We start from the raw sequence: 12,790 nt of genomic DNA on the forward strand, positions 1-12,790 counted from the left end.
GTACTCTTGAGAGTGGAAAAAAAAAGAACATTCAATTGATATCAACTACAACAAGCTCATTGAAAATGCAAAAAGAATCACATGGTGGAATTTAAAAAATGTATATACAGGCAGGAGAAAGTGCTCACCACTATCACTATCAAGTATGAAAGCGATACAAGTGTCGTTTGGAACACAATGATTATGCAAAACAGCTTAAGAAAAGTGTGATTGAGTTTGTTATAAACAGTTTCAAGTAGTCCTTTTCTCTCATTTTTAAAATTTTTAATTATTGTGAACTTTGAAATGATTGAATTATTTTATAAGGAATTTCAATATTTCATGTTAAACTGCTACATTTATTGCATTGATGTTATATTTTCAATCTGGAACTTCATTTTTTCATTTTAAAGTTGTATTTTTTTTAACAAAAATTGTTTTAGAAGTGCAACACCCCTATAAATTTTGAAAAAAATCCCCGCCCTCCTCATATTATCCCCTCCCCCTCCATATGTTATTTTAAGTAAAAACTATTTTTGCAAAAAAAATATGTTTAAAAGTTAGTTTGGATTTTAAAAATTATTTTAAAATACTTACCTAAACCCAATATTATTAATTAAACACAAAAATTTAGAGTAAACCAAACTTTACCCTGGCGGTCTCAGGAGAGCACAGTGTAAAGCTTTTCCAATGCTATAAAAAAGCCATATATGTAATATTCAGTTCACAAACACAAATGATCCGCTGAGCGTCACAAATGTTTCCCTTTTTATACCAATAGTTGGTCCAAATTTTGGTCCGTGGACCAAAAAAATTACAAACCTTCTAATACAATTTCTCTTTGGATAAAGAGTAGGCCCTAAATGGACTCAAATAGTCAATGTTAACAAAAACTTTAATTGTCAGCAGGGAAGTTGTAGAAATGGGTGTTAACTCAGCTATAATTCATTTTAAAAATGGTTGCTAAGAAGTATTGAATGTTTTAGAACGCTTTGGTTTGATTGGAAAGCTATTGAAATAATTTACATTTAATGTATTTAACAGTTTTATTCAACTAAAAAATAATCAATAAAGAATTTTAAAATACAGCTTATTTGTATCCCTACTATCTTAAACGAGTTTAGTTTTCTATTTAATATATCAATATTTACGCCTATACATTGATACGGTGAAATAATTACATTTTTGCAAGACAAGCTAACCCTGGAAATTATCACCTTCATCAGATATGTAAACGACCTTAAAGATAAGTAATTAAAAAATGATTTGTTATACCAAGCAAATTATGTATGAAATTTTTTATTATAAAACATAAATTAAACATGAAACCTTGTCTTAATGCTCCACAACATATTATAGAACTAATGCAGATATATTGTATGCTGATATTTGTATAAATTGTATATTATATATTATAAATTATAAGCGTCGATAAATTATAGCTATTTTTTAAATATTGTGCATTATTGAATGCAACCTTCTTTTAGATTAAGTTTGATTCGATAAAGTAATAACGAAGATATTTTACTGTAGAACATCCAACACACCCCAGCTTATAAATTGGATTGACAAAACGTTATAAACGTTAGATTTATTATAAGACAATAATCGTATATGTGTTGGAGTTAATAGAAAAGCACCAAAAATGATATCAATTTTTAAAGATAAAAATATAGTTTGTTTAAATGCACACGGTTGTTTATCAAACTATTGCTTATACATTACATGTATTTTAAAATAACTTTTTTATTTGTTCTTTAAACTGTTATTCATTCGTATAAAGGAATTGCAAAGCACTATTACCTGATTTTAAAAAGACTTTAAAAAGTTCTCACTGTTTTCAAAATAAAAATGAGTAAGGTAAACGGCTGTTTTCAAATAGAAAAAAAAAAAATTAATTGAACTATTAGGGATCTTTATTGATTTGTCAAAGGCATTTGACACCGGCAACCATGAGATTTTACTAGCAAAAATGAAAAACTATGGTATAAAAAATCAAGCTTTAAATTGGTTTAAAAACTACCTTAATAATAGATAACAGTGTTATATTAGATAGAAAAAGCAACTCAAATTTACTAAAAACAAAATGTGCTGTACCCCAAGGTTCCATTGTTCCTCTTTTGTTTCTTATTTATATAAACGATTTTCCAAACGCCTCTAATATCTTTAAACTATAATGTTTGCCGACGATACAAACTTATTTTACTCGTCAAAGACAATTGCAGACCTCTTTGAAAAAACAAATGCTGAACTAAAAAAAATTAATATATAGTTTAAATCAAATAAACTGTCACTCAATAGAGAAAAAACTAATATATATTATTCCACTCTAACCAACGAATTAAAAAAATACCCCTGAACCTACCAACAATTAAAATAGAAAATGTAACCATCAAAAGAGCTCTAAATACAAAGTTTTAAGCGTTCTAATTAATGAACACATCTGCTGAAAACCCCACATAAGCTACGTAACCACAAAAATATCAAAGAATATAGGTTTACTTTACAAGGCAAGACCATTTTTGTCGCAAAAAAGTCTAAAACTTATTTACTTTTCATTCATACATAGCTGTTTCATGTATGCCAATATAGCATGGGGCAGTACCCTCAAATCTAAATTAGAACCACATTACTTACGTCAAAAACACGCTTTAAGACTAGTATACAACAAAAGCAAATTTACTCATGCTCAACCCTTACTGGAACAAATAAACGCACTAAATATATTCCAAATAAATATTTATCAAAATATACTTTTCATGTTTAAATATAAGCTAAGTCTGGTTCCGGAACATTTTACAACACACTTTTTTAAAAACAATATAAATAAATATAATACAAGACCAACAGGCAACTTTAAGATACCTTTTGAAACAACAAGGCTCTCAAAATTCTCAATTACATATCGTGGTTCCTATTTATTTAACAAATTAGTTTCCAGAAACAAATCACTATTAAACTTAAACAATGAACACTCTTTGAAAATAAAGCGAAAAACTACAATGATCAAATTAAACAACTATAAGGAATTTTTTAAATTTGAACAAAAAAATAAATAAACGCAACTTAACTTTTAATACAAATCGATTAAAAAAATAATATTAATAACAAGGTATATATATACACCACGTATGCAACTGATTTTTTATGTGTATTACACGTCTCTGAAAAAGATACTCGATGACAAGACTGACTTAAGTCTTCTGCGAGCTTCCTATAACTATAAATAAGTAATTCTTTTTATCAATCTTACGCAAATTTCGTTTTTACCATATTAATACACTAAAATTATTTTGAAATGTGGTAAATAAACTTATATTGTAACATCTAAACACTCTTCCGAAAAATGAGCAGATTTATTTTTATTTATTGTATTTTTTATTTTAATTGGAATAACATAGAGTTATATTTCTCGGATTATTTTTACGTACACCTTATTACATTGTTGTAATTGGTATTTATTTAAATCATGTCTTGGAGTTGTATGCAACTATACTTTTATTTACTTCGTATATTTCGAACTTTATATTTATGATTTATATTTGTATATCATTACCGCCAATCTGTGATTGGTTACTTGTAAATACTTTGTAGTTGCAAAATAAACATGTATAAAAAAAAATAAAAAATAAAAATAATGTGATCCGAATGGAAAAAATGCCAAAAGCGCTATCACTGAGCTCATTGTTTGTATTAACATATTAACAACTATTTTTATCTTCAAATAAACTATACTTTCTCTTCAAATAAACCAATTAAATTTAGGCTGGATGCAAAATGTCTGTGTATTGCTAAAAAAATTAAAAAATGAATGGGCAGATTTTTACTATGATTTGTCTGGAAGCATCACGTATGTGAGCCCCATATAAGTCTTAGAACTTCTTACTACTATTAAAAAATTTCGTAATTTTTTTATTCATAAGAATACTTTATTTCATCTATAATTCTGCTATATCTATCTAGTTTCTGCTCTAGTTCTACTTCAATTTTATTCTTTTTATTCATCTTTTAAATTCTTAAAAATTTTTTCAATAGATATTATTAAAAAAAAAAAACTTCTAACATTTGCAAAAGAGCCCCTAAATTTGCAAATGAACCCCTAAATTGGAGCTAAGCCAGCTCTACTTATATATATATATGTATATATATATATATATAAATATATATATATATATATATATATATATATATATATATATATATATATATATATATATATATATATATATATATATATATATATATATATATATATATATATATATATATATATATATATATATATATATATGACAGAATAATATCTTAGCAACATTAAAAGTAGAAAGGGATTTAGGAGTAATGATGCAGTCTAATTTAAAATGGGCATGTCATATTGATAAAACTGTAGGAAAATCAAATCAAATGCTCGCTCTTATTAAACGAACTTTCAAATATTTTGGTTCAAATATGGTAAAAAAATTATGTACAACTTTTGCAAGACCACATCTTGAGTTTGCTATTCAAGCATGGTGTCCTTATCTGAAACAAGATATTTTAAAGTTAGAAAAAGTACAAAGAAGAGATACAAATCTAGTACCAGCTTTTAAAAAAAGCTGGTACTAATTTTGTAAAGCTCAATTAGAGCGTTACAACTTTCGTGGTTATACTCAAAAGTTAACAAAGGCGTGTAAGTGTAATGCTAGATTTAATTTCTTTTCATGAAGAGATGTCGAAGCTTGGAATGGTTTACCACTATATATTATTAAATCAATAACAATTGATCAATTCAAAAATAAACTTGATAAATCAAACTATTGCAAAAATTATTTGTTAAATAACACTAAATAAATATTACATACATTAAAAAGTAAACAATGCTATTATAAAAACATTTATAGTTTTTAACAGCACAATATCTTCTGTTATTGTGCTCTACAACTGATTTCATCAACTGTAAGTGTACAGTGTATATTATTATTATTATTATTATTATTATTATTATTATTATTATTATTATATATATATATATATATATATATATATATATATATATTATATATATATATATATATATATATATATATGTATATGTATAAACTTTAAAGCTGGATTATCTTCAAACATAACTTATCCGTCACAGGATTCGTTTGCTTTACCTTTTAAAACATTTTTAACTGAACCATTTTTTTTTTACTACTTCAAAACAATTGTTACCTTCTTTAGCATAAACAAAACACTTGATCACAAAAATCTTGATAATTTTTGAATTTTAAACAGTGTAACTGTTACTGACCCATCAAAATGAGGAATTCTAAACTTCTGTTTATCTCCTCGTGCGTATTTATTTAAGCAACCCTGTGGTCTTTGAACAAGCTTTATTAATTGACTTAAAAAAATTTCGTATTTGAATGAGGAACATCTATCAAGTACTTCAAATTTAACTGCATTATCTCCTTTATGTATTTAAAAATGGACATTGTAAACTAGTTGATCCTTACAGTAAAGTTCAAATGACTGCACAAAATGAGTTACTAACTAAACTAAGCAAAATCAACATATTTTTTCAACAAAATAAGACATAATAAAATTAAAACTGTAACTGAAAGATCTAAAAAGTTTGAATAGACTTTTGGTTCAATCAACCCCTTTAACATTACTGACCCAGAGTATATAAGAAAAAGTTTAAGTTCAGTTGCTCTAGATTTTTTTAATATCTTATAAAGGCTTTGTTAACATCAGTCATTTTGATTGCATAAAATATAGAAAAATCAATAAAAAAGTATGGATTTGTAAAAACGATTTAAAACCTAAAATATAACCTATCCATCACAACATTCGCCTGTTTGCTCTTTTTGAATGTTTTTGACTAAACCAATTTTTTGAGCAACTTTACAGCAGTTATTATCATCATTAGCAGAAACAAAACTCTCAATTTTTATCATTTTACAAATGTAAGCAGTATTTCAATGGAATAGCTACTATATGTAACCATGAGCGAGGCTAGGTTTTTTTAAACCGAGACGAGACCGAGACGAGAAGTTAGTACTTCTCGTGAGACCGAGAACGAGACGAGACGAGAAATTTAACAATTTTTGAAAACAAATTTATTAAAATTCAAGTAAAAAAAAAATGTAAACATGGTTTCACAAATAGACACAAATGACCTTTGTCAAATGTAAACAACTTTTTTTTTCAAATATTAATTCAGAATTTTTTTGCCAAACCTTTCCAACAAGACAATGTTTTCTCTGATTAAGATGATTTGTTCTACTTTTTCTGGGTGTAAGTTGTGTCTGGATGATCGGACGACATTTCCACCTGAGCTAAAAACTCTCTCTGATTTAGTTGAACTTGCTGGAATAGCTAAAATTTGTCTAGCTAATGAAGAGAGTTCTGGCAATGTATTTGACTGCAATTTCCACCAATCAAGAATCGGAAAGTCTTTTTTGGCATCAGGTAGATATACATACTGGCACATTTTGCTCAAAATAGGATTCAGTTCAGATGTTTCAAGTCTGACGTTTAACTTGCGCTTCAGTTTCGAACAAAAGGGAAAAATCTACTGAAAGGATTCTGGCAACAGGTTGGCACTCAACATTATCCTTAACCTGTGAGGCTAACCATTATTTTGTTGTTTGAAATTTTTTGAAGAGCTTCAAGTGAAGTCCCTTTAAAGCAGGATTTAAGTAGTTTGCTGCAGCACTCAATAAGTTTCCAGTGTGACAAAGAGGAAATCTTTTCTCAATGCAGCATTTCAAGTTTTTTGCATACAAGACACCGTAGCCATTTTTTCCATCCGTCTCAATAAATTGATCAATTTTGTCATGGATTAAATAAAGAGAATCGGCGACAGTGTTAATTGTTGGAATAGACTCAGCCGACCACGTTTCTGTAGCTTCTTTAAGTGGTGCCAAAATTTCTACTGCTCCCTCGATTAATTTCCACTGTGATGCACTGATGGTCTTTGAAGAAAAAATATCTTCATTTGCACATGAGCTGATATTTGCATTTTTTAGATGTAGGACAGTAGCCATGTAATCCAGTTCACTATTCCATCTTGTGTCAACAGATTGGCGTAACTGTCTAAAATTGATTCCTTGAGCGCCTGATTCTGATTCAAGCAATTCAGCTGCAACTGTTGACTGGTGAGTTAAAGAAGCCAAATCTTTGCATGTTTGCAGCGCATCATCCATTCCAGTAGTCATTCCAAATGAGTCTCGAACTGCACATTGCAAAATATGATTGTTGCACAAGTATTGGTCAAGACGCTTTGACAATTTGACTGCAAGTTTCATGTTTCTTACCTGGTCGTTCACGCAGTACATTAGCAAATCAGCAAGCAAATTTAGTTTTTCTAAGAAAGAATCTAGCTTTCCTTCAATTAAGATACCTGTGTGTCTGCCTGGGAACTGTTGGACATCGGGTGTCTAGTGATGTAGTCTCCAATTTTCGTCAATAGCATGAAAAGTCCAAGAGATGTAGCTGTCCTGAGCTCTAGAAGTCCAAAGGTCAGAAGTAAATGCAGCACTTTTTAGATTTGGCGTAATCTCCGTTATTATGGTCTTCATTCCAGCTTGAACTTCTCTTGACCGAATTGAAAGCTTTCTTGAATATGTTGTTCTGCGATGAAGGCTCAGTTTAGGGTTTGCAATGTCAAACAGTTTCTTGAAACCTCTTCCTTCGACTGCTGAAAAGGATGCCAGATCAGTGCAAAAGTAATCCAGCATTGCAGAGTCAAACTGTTTTTGAATGGAATTGTCTTTGTCATATTTGGACTTTGTTTCAAGCATTTCGACCATGGTTCGTTGTTTCTTCTTAGGAGGAGGAAGAAGAGAGTCGTCACTTTTTTCAGAATATTCAACGTAATCTTGGCTGTGTTTTTTTTCGAGGTGACGATGAAGTCCGCTTGTGTTTCCATCTTTTGTTTTCAAAGACTTTTTGCACGCCTTGCATTCAGCACCGTCACTTGTTTTTTGAAAATATCTCCAGACTTTGTTTTTTCTTGGTGACATTTTTGATTGTTTTTTCAGAATACTCAACGTAATCATGGCTGTGTTTTTTTTCGAGGTGACAATGAAGTCCGCTTGTGTTTCCATCGTTTGTTTTCAAAGACTTTTTGCACGCCTTGCATTCAGCACCGTCAATTGTTTTTTGAAAATATCTCCAGATTTTGTTTTTTCTTGGTGACATTTTCGATGAGGCAAAAATATTTCTTTTCAATATGAACAATATGTATCAAGTTGAATTCCACTGGTAAACTAATGAAATTAAGTCGAAAGTGCACCATTTTATACAAAAAGTTTTTGTATTTAAAATCTAATTAAAAATATTTAAAATCTAATTAAAATTTTTTAATTAGATTTTTTAAAACAATCTAATTAAAAAATCGAATTAAAAATCGAATTAAAAATTTAATTTGTTTTTGTCAAAAACAAATTAAATTTTTAATTAGATTTATTAAAATCACGGAGTCAAAACATTAATTAATTAAAAAAAAAAAATTATTAAGCATTTTGTAAATTATAATAACTTTTAATTTGGAAAATAATATAATATTTAAGTCTCGTTCTACTTCTTGCGAGAATTTTCTATTTCTCGTTTCTCACGAGAAACGAGAACGAGACAAGATCTCGCTTATGGCATATATGATTAACATATGTTGCAATAATTATTACACATATTTAATAATTATTGCAACATATGTTAATCATATATGCTAAACTTTGTAAATTTAATAAGAAAAAAAGAAAAAAATTCTTTTATAATGGTAATTAATAAATGAAACTCTAAAACAAGATCTTTTTAATAAAGTTTTGCAGTGAAAAAATCCACCGAAAAAACAATTTCTCTTTAATTAAAATGTTAATACGTGTACAAAAAATATAATGCATAAAAGTTAAGTTTTTAAATTTATTTTACGCATATAATGCATAAAAGTTAAGTTTTTATTTTATTTTAATTATAAATGGTAACCATCAAATAAGTTTTGTAATGATTTTTTTAATTATAAGTTTAAACATTTTGGGTAAACCTTATGGGATACCCGTCAAATTCCCAGATCCATATTACGTAAATATGGGACGGGTCCCATATGGTAATGGGACCCGTCCCATAAGGTAAAAAAAATTGATAAAAATGATCTATTTAAAAAATAGATAAAAATGATCTATTTATTTAATTATTTATCACATGCAACGTGATTAATCATCTTTTTAACATGATTAGTCATCTTTTGCCATCACATATTCAATTAAAAAATAGTTAGTATGCGTAGTACTTTAAACAGTTTTATGGATATCCTTTTCCACGATGATGTTTAATTATGATTGAGTCATTGCAGACTGGAAAATGAGAACTTTGCTGTTGTTATTTTGAAAGTTTTTTAAGACTGACAACGAAATGCGGGGGAGGTAGGTAGGAAGGGGGCGAATCGCTGTGTCCGCCCCTTTCCCAGTGTTTTAGTTGTGAAGCGGGGCTTTTGACCCCTTCTCCCCCCTGCTCCTACGCCAATATATATATATCTATATATATATATATATATATATATATATATATATATATATATATATATATATACACTTTTTTTTGGACAAAGTAAATTTGAAAAAAAAGCATTCAGGTAATGATTGGGTTTCAATATCTCTGTGTATAATGAGGATCTCTGCAACCTGTGAACACCAAATATAAAATTAAGGTTATAAAACTAATTTTGTCACTTTTTTTTTAACAAATATGTCACCATCTTTTAATTATAAATGGTAAAATATTTAATTTGAAAAATTTGCATTAATTATTTAGAACAGAATAATCAAAGTAAACTATTTTATAAATTCAACATTAGATATTTAAAATATTCAAACTATTTATCAAGTAGTTATAAATGGCGATAGAAGAACTAAATATTTAGCAATTTTAAATGGTGATAGGAGAGCAACATTAAAAAGTGATGAGTCACTACCAATATTTTTTCATATTAGAGTTATTTTAAAATTATAACTTTTTTGTTATTACTTATACAAAAACCACTTTCATATGAATATATATATAGTGTTTGAATAAGTTCTTTAAATATAGTACTTTCTTTTTCTGATTATTCACTTTCTGGTAATATTAACTCATGTAAATCAAATTTGTTTACATCCACATATTTAGATTTTGAGCAAACACACATTATTTCGCCATTTTTTGCTTTTTCATTAAATATATCTTCCAGTAATATGATAAAATCATTCGCTACTTTTTCTACAGTTAAGGGAACAATATTTAAAGATTTTATCATGTATTCGGCTAACGCACTGTCTTTAACTATTTGAGTATCAGAAAATGATGGACACAATGCAGCAACTTTGACACCGTAATTTTCCTAAAAGAAAATTATAATCATTTTTTCAGTGGTTATTACTAGTTTCAATGAAATAGTTTTTTCATTTTTTAACTTATATCATTTATATAACATATACTATTGATCAAATTGTAAAATATACAAAGTTGGGTTAGAGGTTTCCGGAGCAGTAGGAGATTTTTATAACACTAAACTCTAAATAAGAACTTTTTGATAAAAAAATTTTTAAGAAGATTTTTTGAAAAACTTTATTGTTAAATTGAATTAAATTTTTTTTTTTTTTAATTTTTTATTTAAATTAATTTATTTCAATCTTTTCTAAATTCCTGAAACAAAATTTATTTAAAATTATTTAAAACATGTTGTTATTAGTTTGATTTCTCTAAATAAAATAAACAAACAAAATATTGATTCATCTAAATAATACATCCTACAACTTACAAAATACTTTATATCAAAAGATTGGTACGTATAACTAAATAAATTTTGTAAGTTTTTTTAATTCGAGGATTTTTTAAATATATTTATTAAACTTATTATTTTGACTTTTCCTTTTTAAAAAAATCCTGTAAATAAAGTTGGAGTTGCAGAAATAGTGGAAAAAAGTTGCAAAAGTTGCACTGGAAAAATTGTCTGACATTCAAATTATTATTGGTTTGTTCTAAGCACATATCTGAAAATATTTTTGTGTTTGTAAAGTAATTTAAGTTTTAACTATTTTAAATTTTTTATCAATTAAAAAGCAAATGTAACATATAAGTACAGTTTTTATCTTCTAGTACTGGCATCTATTAACTAAAATAAATTTAAATACTTTATAATATTATGTCACTGTGATTATAATAATTGATTATTATATTGCCGCAGCAGAATGCTTGCGCTGACCACAAACGGCATCAGTAAGTACGGAGGCGTGAACTTAGTAATGAAACCGTTAGGTCTCTTTAGAGAACCTAGAGCCAGGAAAAAATATTGTATTTACTATAATAGTTATTATAATTACCAGCACGTTGGAGAAAGCCAAAGACTTTGTGAAGGATACTACAGCAGATTTGGAAACAGAGTAAGGTATTGCTTCATGATATTTAGCATATGCCAAACCGGCAACAGAGGCAACGTTAATAATAGTGCCACCACTGCCGCCATTCTTAATATTCATTTTTTCCAAAGCTATATAACTCATTTGCATAACTGAAATCTAAATTGATTTAATAACAACAAGTTTCCAGTAAAATAATGAATAATTTAAATAATTAGAATAATTTAAACAACTCAAACTGTTTAATACAGATATTTTAGAATAATAAATTAATACCATATTTTAGATTTACCACTACATTTCCAGTAAAGACATAACGACGTCTTTTAAAATTTTTACCGTTTACATCGTTTTGTTATTTTTATTATTTTATTTAAACTTTTTTTCATATTTATATGTTTTATATAATAGTATGTTTTTAGTTTGACGATATATATATAAAGTTTTAAAATAACGTAACATGATGATATGTCAAACTAATTCTAATTCAATTACGTTTTATTTAACAAAATTATATCAAAAATGTCAAAAAAAGTTTGTTTGTGTGACATTAAAACTTAAATCATCACAAATAATTTAAAAATACCTACTAAATTAATATTCATTGTTTTTCTCCAGTCAACAGCGTTATAAATTCCAGCATTGTTTACCAATACACCTATTTTTCCGTCTAGTTTTTTTTCACTATCCTCCCATATGTTTCTCATTAAAAGTTCGTCGGTAACATCTCCCTCATAGAAAAGACATTGACCTGGATGCGCTTCATTTAACTCTTTTTCAGTTGCTTCGCCAACTTCTTTTAGAATATCTACAATTATGACTTTACCGCCACGTTGAACAATAGCCGAAGCAAACCCTTTGCCCAGACCTCTTGATCCACCAGTTATTAGAAATATTTGATTAAAGGTACTCATTGCATAAAAATGATTTTGTTGAATAAATTTTAATCGCTAATAAATTTGCACTTTTTATTTTCTCAACTTTAAAAAACAAAACCACGCTCTGAACTATGAATCTTTAAAAGAATTATTTTACACCTACGCAATGTTTAGATAGCAAAAGCAAACTTTATTGTTTTCTCCAAATAAACTCAATTAAGTAAACAAATGCGTACTCGGCGTAGTTTAGGTGATTTGCAAATTATTCGAATTCTTTTATTTGGAAGTAGCACGATTTTGCGAGCGCATTATGTCCAAATAAGAGCTTTGATGCTTTAATTATTTTTCCTTCAAGTTTTTATAATGTTAAAAGAAACTTTTCTTTTTCTTTAAACAATTTTCAAAACATTTTTATTACCCCTAATAGTAAATCTAAAGAAAACCATTTTTGAGTTTTTGAATCAATTCTGTTCAACAGCGTTAAATTAATTTTAATTAAAAGTTTTTGAAAAAGTGCCTTAATCTATCTAAATCTACTCTAATCAGTTCAAGTATGAGAACTCCGACCAA

General features: G+C 27.6%; 1 protein-coding gene across 1 annotated transcript; it reads right to left on the reverse strand.

Annotated features, from left to right (window-relative positions):
- Positions 1-9,905: 9,905 nt before the first annotated feature.
- Positions 9,906-12,370, reverse strand: LOC100199952 (15-hydroxyprostaglandin dehydrogenase [NAD(+)]). The gene is made up of 3 exons (XM_065818389.1): positions 11,933-12,370; positions 11,307-11,501; positions 9,906-10,324 (listed from the first exon to the last, which is right to left on the reverse strand). The coding sequence occupies exons 1-3, from the start codon at positions 12,254-12,256 to the stop codon at positions 10,052-10,054; spliced, it is 792 nt and encodes a 263-aa protein (XP_065674461.1). The 5' UTR covers positions 12,257-12,370; the 3' UTR covers positions 9,906-10,051.
- Positions 12,371-12,790: the final 420 nt, after the last annotated feature.

Source organism: Hydra vulgaris, chromosome 14 (assembly GCF_038396675.1).
Source record: "Hydra vulgaris chromosome 14, alternate assembly HydraT2T_AEP".
Taxonomy (NCBI): Eukaryota; Metazoa; Cnidaria; class Hydrozoa; order Anthoathecata; family Hydridae; genus Hydra; species Hydra vulgaris.